Genomic DNA, 27,542 nt, shown 5'->3' on the forward strand with positions numbered 1-27,542 from the left:
ATTTAAACCTTTTTCGGGTTCCCGAATTTTGATAAACTCTTTTGGGTTCCCGAATTTTGATAAACTTTTTTGGGTTGCCGAATATTAATAAAGTGGAATCCTCCCAACCCTACAGGCAGCATCCTATGCAGTCAATTTTATTTAGGACACTATTTTTGAGTTCTACAACTCAAATGTAGAATTGAGTCCCTTCTTAAAAATCTATTTTTAAGATGGATTTTGGACTTAATTTTTAAGAAATATACAATCTCTAACGCATGGATCACGAATAAGTGAATAAATTTGGAAAAGTTGTTCATGAGTCAGCGGGTGCAAGAACCTGCTCCTCACCAACGTCCATGTTCAAAAATTCATTGGGCTAATATAAATATGGACAATGTAGAAAAATCCCTAAAGAATCACATTTAAAATGTTGATTGTTTTTTGTCGTATTTATTTTGATCTTAAACTAGATCACTGGGCTAACATAAATATACACGGTGTAGAAAAATCCCTAAAGAATCATATTTAAAATGTTGATTTTTTTTGGTTGTATTAATGATGATAGTAGCCTAGATCATATATATCTAAAATTTTAGATTAAAAATCCATCTTTAAGATAAATTTGAGACCGCATATGTCCAATATGAGTCGGCTGACTCAGAAAAACCCTATCCAGTAATATTAAAATAACTAAATTTAGAGTAGTAATTTTTGACTTTTTTAAAGGGACCACCCATTTGCACAAGGGATGTTTCATACTTTCGAACGATTTCCCTTTTATTTAAAGTCTCCATTTTTTTAGATCAGGACTCCAGGGCCTTGTATATTTAAAATTTTTATATTTCGGGGTGTGCATTATAACGGCTATACAGGCTCTCCTGGACTCGATTAATTGAAGTTATTACAGCAGGGCACAAAGAAAACCAGTTGTTAGGTTAATGGCGGATTCAACAACGACCCCCATCCCATCATTCCTCTCTTTCTCTCTTTGACTTATTGGGCTCATATGCATAAATTGAACGTTGGTTTAATGGCAGATTCAGCCATCATCAATCCTTCTTCTCTCTCTCCTTGTTCATCAGCCGATCCTGTGAATCAATCAGAGGAGTTAGAGCGAGAAGGTGAGATGGTTTTGGCGGCTGCTTCGATGCGCAGGTCGGGTTCTCGCCCGCAATTGGATTTGAGTGGGGCAGCAATTCAGGGGAATTTTGAGGAGAGAAGCCCGACTATTTTGCTTCCCAATCAGTTTGATGACATATCGCGAATGGCCCTTGATATTGGAGGTTTGTTCTCTTGTTGAAAAGATTATGTTTTGTTTAGTATTTGGTTTTGCTTGTTTGGGGGGTTGGGTATCTTTTGATGAATAATTGTTGGAATTGAAATGGGCTGTTTATGATATTTCTTTTTGTATTTGGATTGTCACTGGTGTTTTTATATCTTTGGAGCATTTGTTAGTCAATTTTTTTAATGGAATTTGGGTGTGTCTCTCTTAACTGCATTGGCTTAGTTTCCTTTTTGTATCCGAATTTTCTAATGAATGATTGGGCACTAGAAAATGCGGTTTGGTTTTGGTTCTTCCATTAATTCGATTGGCACGGATTTTATAAGGTGGGTTTTTTTCAGTGTTGTTCTTTTTATTTATAACTATTAAGTTTTATTTATTATGTTCTGCAGTAACTTTTTCTCTCTGGTTTTTATTTTTACTTTTTTTTAGTTAAGGTTTCACTCAACAGTAGCTGAAATGTGTCTATTAATAATGAAAGGATGAATTTTGATTTATTTTGTGCTTCTTCCTTGGCCTATTTCTTTTTCCTTTCAAGATGAATACACACACACACACGCACTGTAATTCAATGATGCAGGTTTTGGTAAAGTGAAATTGGTTCTGTGCATAGAATCACTTGGTTTGGCAGTGATTTCGTTTGTAAACCAAGTGGTTTCGTATGTTTGGGCTACTATTTTTTAAAAGTAAGTATGATATTCAGTATAAGATTTCTTGATTTGCTGTTGGTCTGCTCCTATTTTTTAGCACTCTTCTCCGTTCTCTCGTTTATATTTGTGATGATTTTTCAGGTTTATGCTTTCTATTTCTTTGCTTTAGTGTTATTCCATTTTCTTATTTCTGTTGCATCATTTTGGCACTTGCATGGAATTTCGCCTGGAAAATGTCTTATTTTGCCCTTCATTTCTTTTGTGTCCTAGCCATCCCCATCTCTCCTTTGATTTGGTTTGGGTATTTTTTTGTGGGTTTTATTTATTTATTTATTTTAAATATAATTTTTTATAATAATAATAATAATAATAATATTTTTTTTTTTTTTTGTAATTGCATATTTCCTTTTGCATGGTTGGGCTTCTATTTTTTCCATTGAACCATTTACTGCCTCGAGTTTGTCATATTAGGAGGATTGGACACTAATCTAGCTTTACTCCTTTATTGAGCTTACTTTATTTTAGCTACAAAATTGCTTTTGTATTTCATGCTAGTACTAGTTTTATGATACTGGCAAATTGGGTTATACCTTGATTGGCACATAGATTTTAAGAGTCGTTTCTCATTTATTAGCCTGCATTTTTCCATTTCCATTTTAGTAACTATTTTCTCAATTGCCTTTAATAACATGTCATAAGTTTGTGTTGTTTTGTGCCATTACAGTATATGCATGGAAGGATTCAGTTATAAGATAATTTGATGGATTTTCAGCTCATAAACCTTATGATTTGAAATATCTATAAAAGGAGTTTCATGATTCAAGGATGTTGGACAAGGGATTAATCTGTCTTGATTATCTATTGTTTTATTTTTTAGATATATGTTATTTGTTTTTAGCTGTGTCATGTGAGATGATATTGAGATGTTCTTCCAGGATCTCTTATTAAGTTAGTCTACTTCTCAAGGCACGAGGAGAGCTCGACTAAAGACAAGAAGAATGGTCATTTGAAGAAGAAGCAGGAGGCTCCTAATGGCAGTGCATGGAGCTATCCCACTCGTGGTGGTCAACTCCATTTTGTGAAGTTTGAGACTAGAAAGCTTAATGAGTGCTTGGAATTTATCAGATGCAAACAACTTCATAGCAGTGGTATGCTGAGTTATATATATATATATATATATATATATATATATATATATATATATATATATATATATATATATATATATATATATATATATATATATATTATGTATGCTTAAATTAGCCTGGTCTGAACCCACAACCTCAAAGTTGCAATATGAGTGCTTTCCAGTCGAGCTGTGGGTTTGAACCCTTCTATTTTCTGATTTTGTTGAATTGAAATTAGGATTCATAGTTCTGCTTTGGTTGGTGGGGAACTTGAACTTGTATTAATAATCAAAGGAATGAGAGGACCACATAGCCAACCTGGCCATCGTACAATGATTGCTCACCTTACTTGATCACATTGAGTCTTAAGATACCAATCTAGTCCATTAGCTTGTTTGCCTCCCTATGGCAATGATAACATGTTCTTCGCTCTCATGGATAGCAATTTAATAATACTCATGCATGAGAAGTGGCATTTGCTGATGGGGTGTTGATGGTTAAATTTTTGAGATAAGTGTGATAAAGGTGGGGTTACCAAGTTTGCAATGCTCCTATATTTAAATTGGGGCTATCTAAAAGCTTCCAATTTCTAGCATCTAATATGTGTACTGATACTCACTGTATGTCTGGACCCGAAGAAATTCATTGATGCATTCTAGATATGTCATCTCAAATCTTTTCATAAGTTGGTATTTCACATAAGTCAGTCAAAAAAGTGATATAAGGAATGTGGTCTAGAATATCTTTTTACTGCACTAGCAGTGATAGATATAAATTGGCATACTTGGTGTTTATATATGCATTTTCTGTACAAATGTCAGTGACCACCTTTCCAATTTGATTATGTTTTGAATTTGAGATCAAGGTGCCAGCAATTAGTTTAGTTTCTAGAGATCTGGGGAGCTCATGCATTGTGATCACATTTCTTGGGCCATTCAACTGTGGAGTGTGGACTTATGCGTTTTGAATTCCTCTGCTTTCTTTGAAATACAAAATCTTGGCTTTCCACAAAATCTTCCTACCACCGATTGAGTTGGTACTAGGACTGAAGAGTCAGGATCTGATATTTTTCTGCTTCTTAATACTTTATTTGTGTGAAAATACAAAACTTTCCACTCCAAGGTTTTGGTAAATGTTTTAAGATTTGGAGAAGATTGTCAAGATAAGTGTGCTTTCAATAGGCCAAGCTATGATAATACTGTTGTAAATCAAAGGTCATCTGCCTTTACTTGCCAAAGATTGGCATCTTTGTACCGTAGCATCTTTGTACCATATATTAGAGTTGAGTGGCACTGTCCGTAGTTTTACAGAGTTCAGTGCATAAGGTTTTGCTTACTCACCTCCATACTAAATCTGAAATCTGTTAAGCATACACGTAAGAAATTTGCAAGTTCAATAAACACTATTTCTTAGTATTAAGGCCTAATATGGAGCGATCTCCTTTGTGATAGGCAATTGGATTCTCCCTTCTTCACAACATGGATATCCGTTTTGGCTTTTCAGTTTCCGCATGCCCCTTTGTTGTGAATATCAATGCTGTTACTCGTTGTCTACAAGCAAATATACACATAGGTTACTTTCCATTCTTTTTGAGATAAAATCAGATGTGTCCTTATTAATTTTCCACATGTTTTTTGTTGATTAGCAGAACCCTAATTTGTTACCAAGGCTGTGACCACAAAGCAACATCAATTTGTGGTTGGCAAACTGTCCTTCAGTAACGGTTCGCTGAGTTAGATGAGTTTGTTAAACTATGAAATGTTGCATTATTGTTGTTCTAAGGACATTCCATTCATATATATCTCATGCATCCTTTACCTGTACCTTACTGTCATTTTTGTCTTCATATGGATGTTTATATCCTGGCACTTCTATAAAATCCCCGTAGGCTCCATTTTTCCATGGATGACTCTCTCATTTCTCTCAAGCTGGCACATCACAATTTAACATGATTGTTTGGATTTGATATCTTATTTTTTTATTTTGTTAGTTTTTATTTGCTTGTGAGCTATGATAGATCCTTTATTGTTGAATACCTTTTGTAGACATTTGCTGAATCCTTTTTTCTAGGGGAAGATCTACATTCATGGAAGTTTGGAGGTTTACCTGATGAAAATGCTATAATAAAGGTAATCGTACTAGACGACTCATCTTTGTATATTTTTGTTTCCCTTTTCATTTGTTTTTTATCATCTTCTTCCCTGAATACTTGGGTCTATTTGTAACACCAGAAACAATAGGTTTCAAGAAGACGAAGTTGGAAAGCAGTTGTGTCTGTTTGAGGACATTCATTGATTCCACAGAACCCATATGATAAATCAATAACAAAGGGAGGTGGGGAGTGGTTTACTTTCACAATATTCCTGTAAATACAGAGTCTGAAATATCATGGAAGAGCTGTATTTTACTAAATCAATCTGTAGAAGAAGGTTTCCTTCACTGGTTGCTTCCAGTATGTGGAGTTGCGTTTCTGCATAAACCTTTCATGATGTTCTCTTTAAGTCATTCCAGTATCAAAATAGTTGTTTTGTGGCCAATTATATAAAAATGGGAACCTGATTGTTGAGCATAGAAATAAAAGCCTACCACTTCTATCTCAAACTGTGTTATGCGCATGACTACCCTTTACCTATGGATTGTCATACAATTGCAGATCTCTGGTGTTCCAAACATGATCTTGGATACTTTGACTAAATCTTCCTCCAGCCTGTACAACCTCTAGAAACCCTTATAACTTTGATTTTGGTTTGGCATATGTAGATCTAGTATTCCTTGATGCATGAAAGCAACACTCAAAGCATATTGTAAAGGTTGGTACTAAAAGAAACCATCTATGATTCAATAAAGAACTTTAAACATTGTGAACCATAATTCCTGGTTTGCCCCATACCAAAGCTTGTAAAACTATGTTTGGTTTTGCAGGAGAGCTTGATCAATGCTATATAAAATGTTTCGAGGGAATTAATATATTTCATTCTGTACGAAGTTCACATCGGTCTTGTTTTGCAGATGACTTCAAAATACTTCCTGCATCTGCTATATGTATTAGTACACTCCGAGCCATGTGTTCGATGATAGTCTATTTTGCTGAATCAAAAAAATTTCTTTTCCCTGAAATGAATATTTTTTATATACTTCCATGATGCAAATTATGTTCTTCTGCTTGGACTTATAAATTCTTATTTTATAAACATTGGGTGGAATGGATGATAAGGCCACAGGTGGCGGGGCATACAAATTTGCTGAGGTTTTTAAAGATACACTGGGTTTTACTGTGGAAAAGGAAGATGAAATGGATTGCCTTGTTGCAGGGGCAAATTTTTTGCTTAAGGTATGATCCTGAACTTATGGTACTTTTTTTTGTTTTGACTGTAAATATAACTTCTGAGATTTGAGTAATGTAAGAAGAAGTCTGCCAAATTGCCTTACTGACAGTTAATTGATTAAATTGTGGGATTGCAGCATGATATCCCTTTCACTTAAAATAATACTATCTTGACCTCATAAATTTCTCTAAGGATATATATTTGTATAATGTCAGTTAGATGTTCCTGATTGTTTAACTTGTAATTTCTAGGGCCATAAACTTATGTAAGTTTGAAAACAAAACATTTTGTGATTGTCAGTTGTGTTAGATAATTGGCGATTGGATCCTATTAGATTTATGGAGATTGATGTCATTGAACGCTGAGTCGAGCCATTTCTAGGATTGTTTTGGGGGGAACAGAGGGACGAAGGGATTGACGAGACCGAAGAGGGCTACTCGCCAATCACCGCTAGCCTTGAGGTTGGACACTTGCTGAGGCACTGTGCCCCGCCTCAGATATTGCAGTGGGCTCGAGCATGCTATAGCTATACTATAGTGGGTTGGGTAGAAGGATGGGGAAATATACAATCTGTAATAGTTGGTGAGATTTCATTTTTGGGTGATGCTTGTGACCTTGTATGATTATGGATCATGCTTGGATGAGATAGTAGACTTTGCTTAGTGATCATGTTTGTTTTATTTTCATTTGATGTGTATATGGTTTATTTGTTTTATTTTCATTTGATGTATATATGGTTTATTTGATAATGTTAAATTTATGATCTATCTTATTTTTTGATTGCTATTATTTATAACATCATGGATATTGTGATGTGAATGTATTCATTGATAAATTTGCATGTGAAAGCATTATTCTTTCTTTTAGAATTAAATTATTAAGAGCGTGGTTCTTTAATATTCTGGTGAAGCTAAGAGCGTGGTTCTTTAATATTCTAAGGTGTGCATGGTATCCTGCTCATATCCAAAATAATGAATGAAATTATGTGCAGACCATCCGATATGAAGCATTCACTTACATGAAGGGACGTAAAGAATTTGTACAGATTGACCAAAACGACTTGTTCCCTTACCTTCTTGTCAATATAGGTTCTGGTGTTAGTGTAATTAAGGTATCGATATGCCTTTTCCCAGTTTTAATGCCCTATGTTCTTCGTTTCCATTTTTATGTGCTTTTAATGTATGTTTTCTCAATAGATTCATATTTAAACACTTGTGTAGCTTTCTTCTTCATCTGTTCTTCACCTATGCGAAGCTGGCTGTAGGTTGATGGTGATGGAAGCTTTCAACGAGTTAGTGGAACAAATGTGGGAGGTGGTACCTTTTGGGGCCTAGGAAAGCTTCTGACAAAGTGCAAGAGGTAGATTGGTACTGATTTTTGGACAGCGTTGGTCTTCATGTTAATGGTTATTTACTATGTCATCTCACAACATTTTATTTTTCAGTTTTGATGAGTTGTTGGAGCTTAGTCAACGTGGGAATAATACTGCTGTTGACATGCTTGTTGGTGACATCTATGGTGGAATGGACTATTCCAAGGTACTCTTTTGTTTCTTTTCTTTTCTTGTAAAAGACTGCTCTTAAGGTTCTGAACTTGTGCTCTTTCTTGAACATTCATTGGTACATGCAGCCTGTTGATATAGTTGGAATTATGTCCTTTCAAGGCCTTAACTTCCGACATTTTCAATGGCTCTTAACTTATGTGGGAGTAAAAGAACGACATGACTCTAGGATTTTGGCACATTGGGATTAAGAGTCCTAGAATCTTATTTAAGTCATGAGGATGATTTATGTATGGGAGGTATCGAGAGGGTTGAGGGTTACCTCTTAGTCAAGGTTGGTTGTTATGTTTGTGCCTCATGACTGAGTAATAAGCCAGGGCAATATGATTTATGTACGAGCTTGATGACAAAAAATCATGTACGGGAAGGTTAGGGCTAATAGAGGACATTGGTCTAGATCCGTGACTCCTAGAACCCTCTCATAGCATGTGCATATATAGAGTTGCAATGCATGGGAAGTCGCTCTTCCAGGGATCTACTGGTTAGAGCTATGCACATGTGCCAAGAGAGGAACCCCCGCACCATGTGTGTGTGTATCCTCTAAGAGGTGCACCTAAAATCCACTTACACTTAGGGATTCAGAATTTCACAGCGGTTTGACTTTGATAGGCTGAGATCATGAGCCCCTGATTATACACTGTGGGTCATGAGTCTATTGGATCATACCGCGAAGGTGGCTTTGGATTTCGGGTCTAGTCGAGTGGAGTGCTTTCGTAATTCAACTCCAAGGATCATAATTTCCCTTGTAAATGTTTTTAATCAATGCCAAAGATGATTTATTTTGACTGAAAATCATTAAAATGATTTTTATGGATTTATAGGATTTTCTGGAATTTTTTGGGCGAGAAAGTCCATTTTTCGAAATTGTTTGAAAGAAATGACAAACAAAGAGTCCTCCAGGACCCACACGGGACACTCAAATGGCCAATGGGTGTCCACCTGTTGGCTTGGCGGTCCCACATCCCCCCCACGTGGAGATGACGTGGGGGTGATGTCAACCCACTATGGGACCCTATGTCTTTTCATTGTTTGTTGATTGAACTTAAGGGTGTTGAATAATGAAAGTTTATGACATATTGAGTTTTGAAAAATTATTTTGGCCCATGTTTAATGCCTAAGCGAGGGGTTTGTGCATATGTGTAGAGGATTCTAGAAAGGGTATATGGTAAATGTGTAATTAACCACCTAGTTTACATGATTCCATTAGTCCCACATGCTTTTATAAAATGGAGGGAATTTTTGAGATTTTCTCTTTATTGGAATTTTTGACAAATTACTATAAGGGTATACCCTCCATCTTGGTTTTAACTTTATTAAATGTAAAGAGCATGGGTATTTTAATAACAAGGGAAATTGGAGTGAATTAAAAGAGGGTAAACCACTCATTTTGATGGCATGATGGTGGATGGTGGGCTAAGATCATACCTCTCTTTGTAGCTATTGGTAAATGACATGGAGGGCTAAGATCATACCTCTCTTTGTAGCTATTGGTAGATGACATGGAGGGCTAAGATTCATCCTTCTAGAAGCATCTCCACATTTGAAGGTTAGAAACTTATAAATACTCTATTGAGCCTTCATTTCTCACACATGAGTTCACTTCATAAATTTCTCTCCGAAAGTGGTATGCACCTCTCTCTCTCTCTCTCTCTCTCTCTCTCTCTCTCTCTCTCTCTCTAATCTTCCATGAAGTGGCACGCCCAAGCTAGTCTTCTTCTTCCTTTCTCTCTCGAAGATCCTCTTTTATATTAAGGTGAGGTTAAGGTGAGAGAAGAACTCCACTGTCTTATACTACTTCATTAATTGTGATCCAAAGCTCAAATTCAAACCATGGATGATCTAGTCTTCAAGCCTTCAACAATCGAGTAAAATCATTTCTATTTCCATTGATTCCTTTAGTTTCTCCTTGCTGTAAACTCTCATTTACAACAATATTTCTTCATCTTTTGATGCTTAGATCTTTGATCCTTTAAATGATCATTGATCTCTCTTGATCCATATAATTAAAGGCTTCATCCATGCGCATTTTGATATGGTTTTCTATGAGCTTTCTTCCTTGAATTTTGGAGTAATTTTGGTTGATATTTCTCCGAGTTTTTCGTGATCATATTAGTTACTTATATCTTCTTCTTGATCTCTTGAATTGTTGATTTCAAAAGAGGAGACTATGCCGAAATTTTATAAGCTAAAATGCGAACTCAATTGAACCGGTTTTGTGTTTTAAGAGTCTTGATTTCTCCCATGATTTTCCTACTTGATTTGATCTTTAGATCTCTGCAAATCCTTTCATATTTTAAGTGTGTATCAGGAGATGCTTGGCTTCCTACTTATTAGATGATGAATTAGCTTGATTTTGAGATATGCCATCGCGTGTCACACATTGGCACACAGCTAAGACCCAAGGTCGTAAACCGGGCACTCGAGAACTCTGATTGGCTTCCCATAGTCATGTTGCATTGCACACTCGAGCATATGTATGTTGATATATGGGAGATCATGTTGTGATGAGTTTTATGAAGTCCATTGTTTAAGATCTCTTTTCCTAATTGAGTTGTATCCTCTCATTTGAATGTATTTGTAAGTCAATAACCCATTGTAGTTAGAGTGACCTTGCTGTAATTTGTTTTTTCGAGTTATAACTGCAAGTGCATTGTAAAATTTCAAGGTGTATTGGATCGTGTTTTAGCTACTTTGTAGTTCGAGTCAAGAGCATAAGTTTTTATACACTCACAAGTGGTATCAAAGTGAAAACTCTATGAGAGGTCCGTTTGAGTCTTTTTGTGAGTCCCAGATTATATTAGGACTTTGCTCAAGTGTTTGCACATGGCTGCCAAGTCGATAGTTACAAAATTGCTTAAAGAAGAAACGTTTAATGGGTCAAATTTCTTCAAATTGAGGAAAGTGGGCTATGAACTCCATGAGGAGGGTCTCATCCCCATGATCACGCAAGATCCTCCAAATGTACCAAGATTTCATGCCACTCAAGGCACACGTGATGCCTATAAGACATGGAGCACCAAAATTCAAAGTGCTAAGAATGTGGTGTTAGCCACCATGTCCTACACTTAAGCAAGAGAGTATAAAAAGTGTAAGACAACCAAAGAAATCATCGAAAAGATGAAGAAATCCTTTAATACTCCATCTTACTCTCTCAAGGTGATGAGCATGAAGAAGCTCACGGATGCTGGATCACTCAAAAATTGGTGATCGTGTGAGAAATTTTTGTCATATGGTGAAGGACATTGAGTTGGCCGACATGGAATTTGATATGCCAACTCAAGTGACCCTCTTCTCGTCCACTCTCTCCCCTTTATGGGAGAATTTTACAGCCAACTTGGTGGCACGTGACACCCTCATGACTCTTGGGAATCTCACATTTTTCCTTGAAGCCGAGGAGGAGCATCGGACTGTGAGTATGTGTGGACTTAAGACTATGGTACATATGGTAAAACTCTTAACCCTTCCTCTTCTTCTTTACCTGCTCATGGTATGCAAGTGAATTTATGTGGGAATGCTCCAAATCAAATTAATGGGGATGGTAACAAAAATAAAAAGACAAAAGGAAAAGGTTGGTGGAATAGGTCAAAGGAGAAAGGCAAGGCCAAAGTGCATTCAAGTCACCACCACCATATCCATAAAAGGGGAATTATGGGAACTTTAATCCAAAGAATGGGAAAGGAAAACAACCACATCCACCTAAGGACTACTCCAATGTGCAATGCCATAAATGTAAGAGATTCAGGCACATAGCTAGGTACTGTCGTGCACCTCCTTGTCTTACTTAGTGCTTTTGCAATCGCATAATGAGACCTGTAGGGCAAGGCCTAACACTGGTTCCACGACTAAGAGAGAAAAGAGGGTTTTTGTCATGGTAGTCGATCAAGGAATCCATACATGGTGCCTTGATTTTGATGCTCGATTCATGTGGCAAATTCTATGTATGGATTCCGATCCTTTAAGGAGGTGAAACCGGGCACCCAATACATCTATATGGGTGGAAACCAAAAGAAGCAAGTCCTAGGATGTGGGGACTATGTGGTTGATCTTGTGAGTGGAGAATAAAAGACTCTCTATGCTCCGGGTATGAGAAAGAATGTCATCCTGGTTTCCAAGATGAGTAGTGCCGGTTATGTGCTTGTTTGCAAGGAGAACAAGGTATTTTTCTATGAGGGAAGTATGAATGGAGAGCTCGTCTTTGTAACCAAAAACTACAATGGACTTTTTCAATTGGAAATAAAGAATAAGTTTGCTTATGTGTCGGATCATGTGAATGATTTTCTATTATGGCACTTAAGGCTAGGACACAAACAAATAAAGGATGGAAAGGCTTATGAGAGATGGATTTATCAAAACCATGAAGGTGAATTTCCAAAAGGAGTGTGAGGTTTGAATATAAGGCAAAATGATTAAGAAATCCTATAAGAAGGTTGAAAGGACTACTAGCCTATTAGAATTAATGCCCACTGATATTTTTTGTCCCATGAGTGTGCCTTCCAAGAGGAACAAGAGGAGCATAATTACCTTCATTGATGATCACTCCCGGTATGGTCAAACCTACCTCCTACAATTTAAAAGTGAAGCCCTAGGCAAGTTTATGGAATATAAGGCCGAGGCTGAAAACCAAGTTGGAATCAAAATTAAAAACTTTTGGTCGGACCAGGGTGGTGAGTATGCATCCCATGCCTTCTATGATTTTTGTACCTAAAATGGTATCATACACCAAACCACCATGCCATATTTACCCGGATAAAATGGGGTTGCGGAAAGAAGGAATAGGACTTTAATTGAAATGGTTCGGAGTATGATGGGAAGTTGGGAACCGCCAAACTTGCACTTGAATTTTGGGGTGAAGTTGTTTTAACCATGACTTATGTCCTTAACCGGACTCCCACTAAGGTGGTTGCATCAACTCCTTACCAAATGTACATGGGGCGTGCACCTTTTATTAAGTACCTCAAAGTTTGGGGTTGTTCAACCCATGTTTTGATTCCCTCTCAAAATAGAACCAAACTTGAACCCAAAACCATCAAATGAATTTTCATTGGTTATCCCTCACATGGTAAAGGATTCTGGTTTATGATTTGTCCAAAGGCAATGTGATCGAAAGTTGTGATGCACATTTCCTTGAGGATGAATTTCTTAAAGGAATGGTGAGTCATAAACAAGTAGATCTTTATGAAATGGAAAGGGACAAACAAGTTAAGAGAACCATCACACCCTTCAACCCACCTAGAAGAAGTCAAAGAATGAGCAGAGAACCCGAGTTTTTCACATACTTTAGTAGTGAGGTTTATGACAGAATTAGTGATGAACCCGACCATGAACCCATTATATACCATGAAGCCCTTAATTGTCCTGAAAGAAAACAATGGAAGGAAGTTATGGATGATGAAATGAAATCCATTGAGAAAAACCGTGTGTGGAAGCTTGTTCCATTGCCACCTAATAGGAGACCCATATGATACAAGTGGGTTTTCAAAAAGAAACTAAACTCGGAAGGGAAATTAGAGAAGTATAAGGCTAGATTGGTAGTTAAGGGTTTCACTTAAAAAGAAAGGGCTGCCTATCAAGATACTTTCTCACCGGTTGCCAAAATGAGGTCCATTAGAATCATTCTTGCCATAACCACCCATTTAGACCTTGAGCTTCACCAAATGGGTGTCAAAACCGCCTTTCTTAATAGGGACTTAGAAGAAGAAATTTATATAATGCAACCAGTGTAAGAAAAATTGAACCAGAACGGTTAACCGAACATGGGGCCGGAAGCAGTTCAACCGTCCTAACTAATCAACTGGCCGGTTCAACTAGCGTAACTGGGCAAGTCCCGGGCAGTCATAAAAGTGTTAAAAAAATAAAAAAACTGCAAAAACAAATCTCATAAAATATGAAAAGTATATTTAAAGCATGATTAAACAAAGCAAATCCAAATGACGTTGAAAATTAATCAAAAAAATAGATTTTAAAGAATTGATTTTTGCCCAGGGATAGTTTTGAAACTTTTCAAAAAAGATGGGAAAATGTGAAAATAAGTATTTATGGCCAAAATAATTTCTAGTCTTTGACAAAATGATGAAAAATATTTAAAAAATGCATTACAAACAAAATCCTTTATTTTTTGGGATTTTATATAAAAATATTTTGAATTTTTTTTTTTAAAATATCCGATCGGTTCACCAAAACCTGCCAAAACTGGAGCCGGCCAGTGGTCGGTTCCGATCTACCGGGTGGTTAAAATTTGAACCGCCCGATTTTTCCGTCACTGGAGGCAACCCAATGATTACATGGTGAAAGGGAAGGAAAAATATGTGTATGAGCTTGTGAAGTCTTTGTATTGCTTGAAACAAGCCTTAAGGAGGTGGTTCATAAAGTTTCATCAAACCTTAGTTAAAAATGATTTAAACCAAATAAGGAAGATAATCGTTTTTTCATATATTCTAAGGTGAGTGAGAGTGAAATCATTTTCTTAACCTTGCATGTGGATGATATTCTTTTGGCTAGTAGTTCCTTAAACCTAGTAAGGAAAACAAAGTCCTTGTTATCGAATAATTTTGATATGAAAGACTTGGGAGAAGCATCTTTTGTGTTGGCAATCAAGATAAGAAGAGATAGAGCAGCCCGTATTCTTCAATTATCTCAAGCTAATTATTGTAAGAAGATTATTGAAAAGTTTAGTATGAATGAATACAAGCTTATTAACACACCCTTAGAAAAAAGAATTAAGCTAAGCTTAAGTATGTGTTCAATGAATGATGATGAAAGAAAGGAAATGGAAGGTATAGCATATAGAAGTTCTGTAGGTTCCCTTATGTATACAATTATGGAAACTAGACCTGATTTGGCTATCGCACAAAGTTTAATTGGTAGATTCCAAAGTAATCCCGGAATGAAACATTGGAGAGCCATAAGATAATTCTAAGGCACTTAAAAGGAACTTGTGATTATGCTCTTACTTATGGGGATTTTGATAGTCTTAATGTGTTGGGTTATTCTGATGCAGATTTCCGAGGTGATCTGAGATTAAATCCACTTTGGGATATCGTTTCATGTATGCTGGTGGTGCCATCTCATGGTTGTCTAAGAAGCAAAATTTAGTTGCATTATCAACTATGGAATCCGAATTCATTGCATTTTGCATGGCGGCTAAGGAAGCTTCATGGATTAAAACGTTCCTTAATAATTTAAGATAACTCGCCTTTGAGATATGAGACAACCAAGTGGCGATATATAATGCTAAGGAACCAAGGTTTCATGGTAAGTCCAACCATATAAAGGCCGTGTTTTATTACATAAGAGATGAGATTGAGAATGATGAAATTGATGTGGCATATATACCCATCGAGGCCATGCTAGCCGACCCCATGACCAAAGGCTTGGTTCACAATGTTTTTAGGAGACATGTACATGGTATGAGACTTGGAAAGATTGAATGATTATTTGCTCTTGGGAGGTGCATTTGTTTGTCTACATTTGCATTTGCATTGGCATCATGGATTATGCTTATGGATCATGTTTATGGATTATGTGATATGATGTGTGGTGATTATGAGATTTAAGGCCTCAAAAGGCCAAGTGGAAGAATGTTGGAATTATGTCCTTTCATGGTTTTAAATTTTGACATTTTCAATGGCTCTTAACTTCAGTGAAAATAAAAGAGTGACATGACTCTAAGATCTTGGCGAACTGGGACCAAGAGTCATGAAACCCTAATTAAATCATGAGGTTGATTTATATATGGGAGGTACCAAGAGGGTTGAGGGTTACCTCTTAGTCAGGGTCAATTGTTATGTTTGTGCCTCATGACTGAGTGATAGGGTAGGGCAATACGATTTGTGTATGAACTTGATGACAAAAAGCCCTGTACGGGAAGGTTAGGGCCAATAGAGGACATTGGCCTAATCCCTTACTCTTAAAACCTTCTCGTAGCATGTGCATATACAGTCGCAATGCATGAGAAGCCACTCTTCCAAGGATACAGTAGTTTTAGCTATGCACATGTGTTAAGAGAAGAACCCCCGCACCATGTGTGTGCATGTCCTCTAGGGGGTGCACTTGAAATCCACTTATACTTGAGGATTCAGAGTCGCACATCGGTTTGATTTTGATAGGCTGAGATCATGAGCCCTTGATTATACACTGTCGGTCATGAGTCTGTTGGGTCACCAAGTTGGCTTTGGATTACGGGTATAGCCGAGTGGAGTACTCCGTTTCGTAATTCAACTCCAAGGAACCTAATTTCCCTTGTAAATGTTTTTAATCAATGCCAAAATGGTTTATTTTGATGGAAAATCATTAAAATGATTTTTATGGATTTATGAGAATTTTTCCGTAATTGTTTGAAAGAAATGACAACAGGGACAGTCCCTCGGGACCTACATCGGACACCCAAATGGCCAATGGGCGTCCACGTGTCGGGTTGGGGGGGTCCCACGTGCCCCCCACGTGGAGATGATGTCAACCCCACTATGGAACCCCCATCTATTTTTGTTGTTTGTTGATTTAACTTAAGGGTGTTGAATTATGGAATTTTATGAAATATTGAATTTTTGGAAAAATTATTTTGGCACATGTTTAATGCCTAAAGCAAGGGGTTTGTGCACGTGCGTGGAGGATTCTAAAAGGAGTATAGGGTTTGTAATTTCAAGCTTAACCCTAAGGGTATATGGTAAATATGCAATTAACTTAGTTTATGTGGCAAGTTTTCATTAGCCCCACATGTTTTTATAAAACGAAGGGAATTTTTGAGATTTTCTTTTTACTGGAATTTTGACAAATTACTAGGGTATACCCTCTATCTTCGTTTTAGCTTTATTAAATGTAAAGAGCAGTGGTTTAAAAAACGGATCGGTGCCCCAGATCAAGCACCCCAAAAACTCATCCGGATCAGTGAATCAACGTTTCGGATCGGGAATCGGCCGAATCCATTGGATTTGGCCTTAAAAAAAAATAAAAAAATATTTAAAATCATTATAAATATTGTTTTTAAGGAATCCAATAAGAAATGAACGTACTACATTAATAACTTTTATTTTTTTACATCAATATGAGAATATTCAGATGTTCTTTCCCTGTATGAAGATTTTCATCAACGATTTATTAAAACCTAAATAAATACAATGTTATACATTGAAATTACAATTAGTGGTTTTGTATTTTATTATTTTATCATCATTTTACTATACAAATAAGAATAAATTTGAAATTTGTCTTATAATATCATCTAATTTAAAATCTAATTTACAAGTATAACAAAAGGTAATACATTGCATAATTTACAGTGTAAATAAAGTAATAAATAAAATATAAGATAATAATAGACGTGATTCAAAAAACAAGGGTATGACCCTCACAAATAAATAAATCTAATATATAAAAGTTAGTGTTGATAGAAATATAGAATTTAGTAACATAAATTTGCAATCATATTTTAATAAAATTAGGAAAATAAATAAAAAAAATTCATATTTGCAATGTGAGATAATTGATAAAACAACTTGAAATAAATTCTAAAGTGGTATGAGCTAGTGTTATTTTTCTCTCTTAAAATATCTCATAAACTATTTTTTTTTTTTTAATATTCAATAAACCAATATTAATATTATTTTTTTCTTTTTCTAATATCCTATGAGCTAGTACTAATTGTTTTAAGAAAAAATCTTATTAACAACTATAAGAAAAAAAATAAATAAATCACTAAGTACTTAGAAATTCAAAATCTTTTTTTCTTTATTTTTTATTTTTTATAATATTGATAGATTGTATAGTGGAACACAATATTTTAGATCTTTTTTTATTCTTCAAAAGAAAATATTTTAGATAAAAAACTACTCCATAAGTATGCTTTTTTACCTAAGGATTAAATGTACATTGTGATCCTGCAGAACTATAGTACATGCCCTTTTTGTTATGTCCCTACAAACCTATTATCACTTGAGTTATGCGCACTCCTCTCGCAAGGAAGCAAAGCCATCCCACATCGAAAATTTACGATTTGACCAAGTACATATAAAAGCCATCGAATTGGTTGTTGCAAATAGCACACGCATGAGGTGGAGAATTGTGTGCTTTTAAGTTATCCAAGATGGGTTGTTGAGCTGGCAGGAGAGGTTTGGTTTTTGTGTCGTTGAGCTGGTGGGTGGGTGAGAATTTGAAAATTGCGCATTTGACACGTGGCGATGTAGTCCAAAACGGGATTATGTGATGTCATGAAACGATCTGTGACATCATCAAGCTAGAAAACCAGGATCTGTGATGTCATGGAACGATCCGTGACGTCATCAAGTTAGAAAAATGGCCGGATCCTGTTTTATTAGTGGTTCCGGAACGGTATCACCAATACCCGATCCGGATCGCCCGATTCCGGATAGGATCGGCAATTTTTAAAACACTGGTAAAGAGCATGGGTATTTTAATAAAAAAAAGAAATTGGAGTGAATTAAAAGATGGTAAAAGTATTTAAATCCATACCATACATCTTGATGACATGATGGTGGATGGTGGGCTACGATCATGCCTCTCTTTGTAGCCATTGGTAGATGACATGGAGGGCTAAGATTCATCCATCTAGAAGCATCTCCATACTTGAAGGTTAAAAGCTTATAAAAACCCCTTTGATCCTTCATTTTTCACACATGAGTTCACTTCACAAATTTCCCTCCAAAAGTGGCACGCACCTCTCTCTCGCTTCTTCCATGAAGTGGAACGCCCAAGCTAGTCTTCTTCTTCCTTTCTTTCTCGAAGATCCTCTTTTATGTTAAGGTGAGAGAAGAATTCTATTATAGGTCTTATACTATACCATTAATGGTGATCCAAAGCTCAAATTCAAGTCATGGATGATCTAGTCTTCAAGCCTTCAACAATTGAGTAAGATCATTTCCATTTCCATTGATTCCTTTAGTTTCTGCTTGCTGTAAATTCTCATTTATAACAACATTTTTTCGTACTTTGACGATTAGATCTTTGATCCTTTGAATGATCATTGATTTGTCCTGATCCATATAGTTAAAGGCTTCATCCATGTACATTTTGACATAGTTTTTCATGAGCTTTCTTCCTTGAATTTTGGAGTAATTTTGGCTGATATTTCTCTGATTTTTTCTTGATTTCATTACTCAAATAGATATTCTTCTTAACCTCTTGAATTGTTGATTTCACAAGAGGAGACAATGCTGAAATTTTGTGGGCCGAATTATGAACTCAATTGAACCATTTTTGTGTTTTAAGAACCCCGATTTCTCTCATGATTTTCCCACTTGATTTGATTTTTAGATCTCTGCGAATCCTCCTATGTTTTAAGTGTGTATCAGTAGCTTGACTTTCCCACTTATTAGGTGATGAATTAGCCCGATTTTGAGATATGTCATTACATGTCATCCAATGGCACATAGCTAAGACCCAAGGCCGTAAATTGGGTACTTGAGAGCTTTGATTGGCTTCCCATGGTCATGTTGCATTGCACACTTGAGCATATAAATGTTGATGTAATGGAGATCATGTTGTGATGAGTTTTATTAAATCCATTGATGTATAATTTCGTTTTGTAAATTTGAGTGGTGCTGAATTTTCAAAAGCACACTATGCATGTATGGTTTGATGTTCTCCTTTTGTAACTTGTTTTGCTCATGTGCAAGGTACCCTAATTGAGTTGTATCCTCTCATTTGAGTGTATTTGGAAGTCAATAGCTCACTGTAGTTACCATGACCTTGGTGCAACTGTGTGGCACTATAGACCACCAGATTTTCTTTCCTCTTTTTTATTACATGATCTGGCGCAATTGCCCTACCATAGGGTTGTATCTTAATTGTTTTTCTTTGCTCTTTTATTAATAAAAAATAGGTAGGGGGCCTTCTCCCCCACTGACTTACCCAAAAAAAAGTTACAATGACCTTGCTGTAATTTGTTTTTTCGAGTGTAAGTGCAAGTGTATTGTAAAATTCAAGGTGTATTGGCTTGTATTTTAGCTACTTTGTAGTCCATGTCAAGTGCATTGGTTTTTATACACTCACGAATATCATGTGAGAAAGTGGCACATAAATTTTGTCCAATATGAGCTTCATACGTAAGAAATTAATTTAACAGTCCTGCATCAATCTTGTCTTCTTTTACCTGGCTAGCTTAATCACAGGGGCATCTTTTCATTCAACCCCATAATTTATGATAAATAAGACTATTGAGCTGATATTAATGATGTTTCTGGTTCTAACTTACCATGTAAACTGGTATGGTACTTCTGCACATGTGACTTCTATACTTATGCCGATTTGGAAAACTAATGTCATTAATTGGGAGTTCAAATTTTAGCAAAGTGTTCATCATGTATGACAACAATATGGCTAAATGCTTCCAGTGAATGTCCCACTTGTACCTTAAACACGAAAACAAAAACCGATTTTTTCTTTTTTGACTTCTTGGAAGGTGGTAATCAACATTTAAAGGGATAAGTGGTAAAATTAGCATTTGGAAGTTATGAATGGCCCTTTGTCTGGGAAAGAACCCTCTAAATAGTCATGGATTGGTGGTGGTGCAGCTAGTTTTGGCTAGCTCTGACAAGCATGTGGCAGCTTTCTTAGTTTCTGAGGAGTTGGTTTCTGTTGAATAGGTTCCAAAGATAGGTGAATATGTATCTAAGTAGTAGAACAGTTTATTGAAATCTTGTTGGAATGTCAAAATTTAGCCCATGATGCTGGTCATTACAACAATTTTTTCTTGGGCATGAAGTGACTGACTTGCGTTGAATCATAAAGAATATCTGACATTTTTGTTTTGGGTGAATAAGACTATCTAATAGGTGATCCTTTACAAGCTTCACTTTGGTGCAGAACAGCTTATATTATATGAAGAGATATTCGTAGGATGGGATAGTCAGAGTTTGCTTCAATTGGTGGAGGCCTAGTATAGAAATTGTTCTCTGTGAGATGAACTTGGCAGGAGGTTCTCTTCGTGAATAGGTTGAGGAAACCTATGATGCCATTGGTAACTCTTCGTCTTACTCATTTCTGTCGAGGTATAGAAGGGGATGGCCAAGACTCTGAGCTCTTAGGGCCTGAGTATTCATGGGGTGGTGTCAGGTTTATAGACTTGAATGGGTCCGCTTGACTTGCAACGCTTTGGAGCAATACATATTAATTTCTGTCTACTTTTAGAAAGGGCTAGGTAAGTATAGCTAGCAAGTACACATACAAATACCTTTTTCATCATATTTAGGCCGAGTCTCTATGAGTTGTATTCTTTAATCTATTTGTTTATGTAAAGAGATTTTTTATTTGCCTGTGTGCTTCCACAGTTTTAACTCAGCTAGGGGACTTGGGCCTTGCCTGAGTTGAATCGCCTCAGACCCACTGAATTCACTGAGTCTCATAAAGACCCAGCCATTTGTTTGAGACTTGGCTGAGTTTGAGTTAACTACAATTAGGATAATGCTGAGTCGTGATCTGTGTCCATCTTTTTAATCTTAGTGAAGGCTGATAATGATCTTTTCTTGCTTACTCTAATCTGATGAGGTCTTTCTGAGTTTTGATGTGCATTTCTTTTCTTATATTATGTAATATTATATCAATCAATGTTGTATTCCCTTCTGCTTCATTTGGTGTCTCCCAAAAGAGATCTGAGAATATCTAACTTTTATATTTGATATCAGTAGTATTTTCTGAAATTTAACCAAGTTTTAATTTGGGCAACTGTTCTGTTATGCAAATTAATCTATCCAAAGTTAAGTGTAATGAATGATCTTATGGATAATGATACGGATTGAGTTTGAAAAGTTAGGCAACTATAAGTGTGTGTGGCTGTATATATTTATTTATCCTTGAAGTAATTTCTCATACTTGATTACTAACTGTCATTAAGGAATTTCATTACATGTTCATCTCTTTTTATAAGTCTTTGGTTATTCTAGTAAAAAGTTCAAGCGCTTGATTTTATTAGTTGTTTTTAATAATTGCATCAATATGACACCCATTTAAATTTTACAGATTGGTCTCTCTTCATCAACAATTGCTTCCAGTTTTGGAAAGACGATTTCTGAAAATAAGGATCTCTTAGACTACAAGCCAGAAGATATTGCTTTGTCCCTCCTGAGGATGGTTTCCTACAACATAGCGCAGGTGATTTCTTTTGTTTGCATAGTTTGTAGTGATACAGTTTCATAGCAACCAATTATCAGAAGAGTAGATATATATAGTACTTCAGCCATTTGTGCTCATGCGTGTTTATAAATAAGGGGAATCCGTACACCCTATTTTGGTGTACCATTTCCTCATAGACCCAAGTTTTAAAAATTTTCTGGCGGCATAGGTTTTCTAAAAAATATATCTTTTAACCCCCTGGACCCAATTTACCCCTTTTGACTGCTCGTTTTTTGCCCAAACAAAAACTAAAAAGACACCACTATCTGTCTACTAAAGCTCTCTCTCTCTACGCAATATCTTTATATATCTCTCTCTCTAACGTCTCACTCTCTCTATATAACGTCTTTATTGCTCGTAACAGCTTGGATCAACCTGGTTCAAAAGAGGCCTCCTCCCTTCTTTAACATAAGCATCAATGACTACCTTTATGCGATCCTCCACTATATTTTCATGCGATATAACAACATGAACAGGGTCAAGACTCCTCTGCACTGTAACATTAAGGAGCAGCTTCTTTAGCCTGCCGAAAACATTTTCCTACGAACTAGGAAAGAGGTGTTGGTGCTTTCCAGAGATCAATTTGCCATGGCCTGCCAACTCAAGGTGAGATTCTGGCCTGCGAATGGCTTTAGAAGACCCCATAATCCAGCCATGAAAGGCGACCGATTTCCTCTGGTCTTTGCTGGAAGCTCGTAGGGAAATTGAAGAACCAGTCATGGCGTTTGAACTTTCAGAAAAAAGGAGTCCGTAGGCGACGGAATCTGTGAAGCCAGAGATGAAGAGAAGGGAAATTCAAGGTTAGGGTTTCGTTGAGGGTTACGGTTTTCCCATGAAACCCTAGTAATGTTTTGTTGAAAATTGGCATCTGAGAGAAGAGAGAGAAACAAAGGGGGAGTGAAAGAGATAGAGAGAGAGGTGTTATAGAGAGAGTGAGATTTAGTAGATAGATAGAGGTGTCATTTTAGTTTATGTTTGGGCAAAAAACAAGTAGCCAAAAGGAGTAAATTGGGTCTAGGGGGTTAGAAGATATACTTTTTAGAAAATCTATGCTGCCAAAAAAATTTTAAAACCCTGGGTCTATAGAGAAATGATACACCAAAATAGGGTGTATGGAGATATTTTCCTTATAAATAAAATGCTTAGCTACTACTTTTTCGTCATACAATTATGATTGTAGAGGGATATGTTTATCATGCACATGAAACAATTGCTTAATCTCTTTTTAGCAACAAAACATGAACAATTATTTCTGTGGAGAGGGAGGGTCTTCAATTGCAATCTTCCCAATAAGTAAGGATATGATCAGAAGAAGGAATTTAGATTTGATTTATTCAGTCATAGAAGTATAGTGATTTCACCAACATGATCAATGCATTCGTCATTTTTTAATCTACACAATTATTATAAGAGTAGGGTATATCTCATGCGGTATGTGTGTTGCCCAATGCTCTGTGGTGTTGACATGGCATATAAAAGAAATGAAATAAAAAGATAATAGCTAAAAAAAGAAGGCCGACCCCAATTAGTTGGAAAAAAGCTTTGACAATTATGATGACGTAGGAAGAGAAGTTTTTTTTTTATGAGATTTACCGAGGAGAAAATCAAGATAAAATTAACTAGTCTTTCCAAAAATTTTCCTTTTCTATGCTCCAACTAAAACCTACGTAATACCCACTTCGCTCGGGGTTTCCAAATTCATTAGTTTTCTAGATATTTTCCTATCTATAAGGGCCAATGATCTCCTTACCCATACCACTTCATGTGCTTGGAATTTTAGAATGGATGCCTGACACAAATCTCTAATTTTAGTTCCCCCCTCTTCCTCACTCCGAGGCTTCCCAAATTCAGTTAGCTTTTTAATACCATTCTCTCTCTCTCTCTCTCTCTCTCTCTCTCTCGCTCTCTCTCTCTCTCTCTCCAAGTTCTTGTAATGCACATTGCCCATGCACAGCAGAGACTGCTAGCTGGTGCAGAAAAGAGGAAATTGGAATTCAATTCCCAACAACAAGAATGGAAGCTTCCACAATGCTAGCTGAGATGATTGCTCTTGCTGAAGTTAGTGGAACATGTCCTTTTAAAGATATTTTTACCTAGATTGTAGTCTGGTAGGTTATATGTGCTTCTTACACCTATTGGGTGTCCATGCCACATTACCCAAAGAAGACACTCTAGGTGGATATCTTGTGTCTTCTCGAATAATAACAGGAAGGGCCTCAGGCATGTGGGTTATATAGCTGTAACCCTCAAAACAGATCTCCTGGTTGGTGTGTTTAAGGCTTACTTTGAAATGAGAGAACTAGAAGGTGTCTTATATGTAATTGAGATGTACCCAAAGGCGCGCTCTATCCCCATGGCTCAGGCCACTTATGAGCACTTCCCAAAGAAATCCTTTTGGGAAAAGGCGGGCACCATCCTGTTAGTTGTTTCAAGCTGTTTAACAGTTCCTAGTATTCATCTTTGTTCTTCTGAAGGATTGAAAAATGGAATATGATCTATGTGGCCATAGCCATAACCTCTGCCAATGGGCTTATCACCATCCAATCAATTGGTTGGATGTTGGAGAGAAACTAAGGCTGTAAAGTTAATTGAAATTGTATGTTGGGACCCACTTCCTCCACCACTGTCCAACCCATTGATGGAACAGTGATAACCATGAGATCATGATGTTTGTGGATTATACTAGAAGGGCTCTTGAAGGATTTCATCTATGATGGTGCATGAGGTCGTCCATTTCGACTGTAGCACGCACCACTACTTAGGTATAATAATCAACATGCTAAGGTAAATGACGGTGCATTGAATGCATTAGCCTTTTTAATATGGTTATTTTCTTTGGAAGAAGTGGTACTGCAGTTGGCAGATGGACGTTAGGGATAAACAAGACATACTTTCTTCAATGAAGACACCTAACCTAATTTTATGATAATGAGACTTCCTGCTGTGCAGATCAGCAAATATAGCCTTGTAGATTTATATATCTGAAACTGTAGATAATGGCCTGCATTTTACAAATACTTATGCACTAGTTTCATAAGAAACAATATTACTTTTTGGGACAGCATAACTAGCATCACTTTATAGTTCTCATACTCTCATAAGAATGATGCTCCTTCGGGCTCTTTCTAGAATGTCAGTAAATTTGCTTTGCAAATCCAATGCCATGCCAAAATCACTAATCATAGTTTTGTTTTAGGTGGTATGTATCAACTTTAGTTAAAGTTAATTGTGGGTAATTTGTAGCTTTGTATATAATACTGCTCTGTTTATTTGGAATTTACATTGCAATGAGTTTTATATCTACCGATACTGATAAGTTCATCATCCTTTGATTGTGAAAAACCTACTTATGGTAAGGCTGCTTTTTCCTAAAACAAACACCTTGTTATCTCGAGTGGAATCCTGCTCACATATTATTAAGCTTCCTGCTTGTTACATTTATGTTTCTATGTTTAATTACAGCTCTGATGACTTTTACAACCTAGTTTTACTAATCAATTAGTTTTGGTTATGCCAGATTGCATACTATAATGCACTACTTTATGGACTCAAGAGGGTCTTATTTGGAGGATTTTTCATCCGTGGTCATGCATTTACCATGGAAACCATCTCTGTTGGTGTTCATTCCTGGTAAGTGATGAATAGCTTCTAACTCCTTGGGTAACATTTAGGGGATACCTCTGTTATTTATGGATGCAGAATATCGGAATATAATGCATTATATAATTTGGTTGGCCTCAGAATTTATTTATCGAGATAGTTTTTGCAGAGAGAAGGAGACAAGTGGTTATATGGCTTTTTAGTCTCTATTTGATTCTTTGTGTGAGTTCCATATGATTCGAGTTCATGCACCTATATTTTCTTCAGGTCAAAGGGTCAGGCTCAAGCCTTGTTTTTGCGACATGAAGGCTATTTAGGTGCTTTGGGTGCTCTCCTAAGTTATGATAAGCCTGATATTGAAGATTTAATGACTCATACCTTTGTTGAACAATTTCCAAATGATGCTCAGTATGTTGGGGGATTTCAACCACAACAGGGTGGAATTAAGGAGGTAAGTGAAGAAATTGGCATAGTATGTACTGTAGAGTTATTCCACTCACAGCATTGTACGTTGAAACCTTCTGTCTGTTATTATATAAGGTCTGATTGGATTTCTCTGATCTGATTAATGGAGCCAGCAATTCATAAAAAATTTAAATTAGTATTCTCCTTAATCCTATTTGCTGCAAAGATATGCCAGTGTTTGATTGACGTCTTTCTTCAGTATTATTAACAGTTCCATTGTGCAGTTTCACTGTTATGAACACTTCCATCGTACACTTCACTAGCATTTTGCTATCATGAAGAATGATTTTCCATAATTTGCGGTTTTCATGCGTGCAGAAGGTTGGGCAAAAGGACAATCAAATTATTCCTCCCATCCCACTGACGATGACAGGCATCACACGCTTTGAACAACCTCATTCTAACAGTGACATGAATGCTGCTCTAAACATTGGTGTGCTTCATCTTGTAACTTCACGTGAGGTGGCACCATTATTGGAGGATCATTAGAAGTATGAAGATTCCCCTTTTGACCTTTTTCATTTGAGTATGAAATCTAAAAATATTCATTACTTTCTTTACATGTAATTTGTGAAGTCTCAAATATCTGTATTTGTGGATTAATGTTGGATACCATTCCTCGACTTACAAAAGAAATGGATTTCGTTGTTTCTCTTAGCACAAGTATTGATGCTAGAGGTTTCTCCGTGACATATATTTAGTTCTATGCATAGTTTTGTATAGGATCTACTTTAGCGTTATTTACTTGTAAGAAAAAACTGCAAACATTGGTTATCCAAAACGCAAAATTGCTTGATTATAGAGATCTCACTTACCCATTCTTTGACAATTTTTCCTGTTGCAGGTTCAAGGAATCTGCTTCCGATTTACCAGGGGCCTGATTTACACGCTTGTGGGCTGAAGGTGAAAAGAACCATTGCTGAAGATCACATGCCTTGCATATAGTCCAACTAACCCATTGATAATTATTGTATTTTGGTATTATTTTTTTCATCCATGTAGTTGTAATTTAATAAATTGGATGCTATGATGTGTTAATGTAAAGCAATGCAGAGAAGGATACCTTATTTGAGCAATTATTCATATTTGAACTTAATCAAGTGTTATTATTTATTGTAGAAATTCCATTACTAAATTGAGTAGTAAGTGACGGGAATAGATGAATTGGAGGCTGCAGAGAGAGAGAGAGAGAGAGAGAGAGAGAGAGAGAGAGATCATGAAGAATGCAGACAGCTACGCTGAGAAGGGCATTCAAGAATGCCAGAATAGAAAGGTGAACTCAAACAAATTTTTGATCCTTTGAACCTTATGCCATTGTTTTGAATGTATATGTGCATGTGTTAGGATGAGCATCTCCTGTATAATGACAGTTGATAACAGCCCTCAGAGAGTGAGTCAATGCCAGAGCATTTTCTGGCAAGAGTG

General features: G+C 36.4%; 1 protein-coding gene across 20 annotated transcripts; it reads left to right on the plus strand.

Moving 5' to 3' along the window:
- The first annotated feature begins 562 nt into the window (after positions 1-562).
- LOC18430523 (pantothenate kinase 2) lies at positions 563-27,239 on the plus strand. Of its 20 annotated transcripts, none has more exons than XR_016050861.1 (13): positions 563-1,265; positions 2,850-3,062; positions 5,115-5,173; positions 6,259-6,375; positions 7,362-7,481; positions 7,591-7,729; positions 7,815-7,908; positions 21,900-22,031; positions 22,417-22,852; positions 25,570-25,682; positions 25,920-26,103; positions 26,436-26,608; positions 26,962-27,239. XR_016050861.1 is itself a non-coding variant. In XM_088860301.1 (12 exons), the coding sequence occupies exons 1-11, from the start codon at positions 989-991 to the stop codon at positions 26,604-26,606; spliced, it is 1,569 nt and encodes a 522-aa protein (XP_088716427.1). In that variant the 5' UTR covers positions 563-988; the 3' UTR covers positions 26,607-26,608; positions 26,962-27,239. The 20 variants fall into 20 exon arrangements, 4 of the variants coding, with proteins under 4 accessions (XP_088716427.1, XP_088716428.1, XP_006840737.3 ...); XR_016050862.1 differs by having other exon boundaries at positions 22,529-22,852; XR_016050865.1 differs by having other exon boundaries at positions 7,625-7,729.
- Positions 27,240-27,542: the final 303 nt, after the last annotated feature.

Source organism: Amborella trichopoda, chromosome 3, assembly GCF_054954075.1.
Source record: "Amborella trichopoda isolate Santa Cruz 75 chromosome 3, AtrichopodaSantaCruz75HAP2 v2.0, whole genome shotgun sequence".
Lineage (NCBI taxonomy): Eukaryota > Viridiplantae > Streptophyta > Magnoliopsida > Amborellales > Amborellaceae > Amborella > Amborella trichopoda.

Bases quoted from the DNA above. Each gene is read 5' to 3' on its own strand.
- LOC18430523 (XM_088860301.1), top strand. From the start codon at position 989: ATGCATAAATTGAACGTTGGTTTAATGGCAGATTCAGCCATCATCAAT. The intron at 6,376-7,361 runs GTATGATCCTGA...AATTATGTGCAG, and splicing joins GGGCAAATTTTTTGCTTAAG to ACCATCCGATATGAAGCATT. The intron at 26,104-26,435 runs GTAAGTGAAGAA...TCATGCGTGCAG, and splicing joins AACAGGGTGGAATTAAGGAG to AAGGTTGGGCAAAAGGACAA.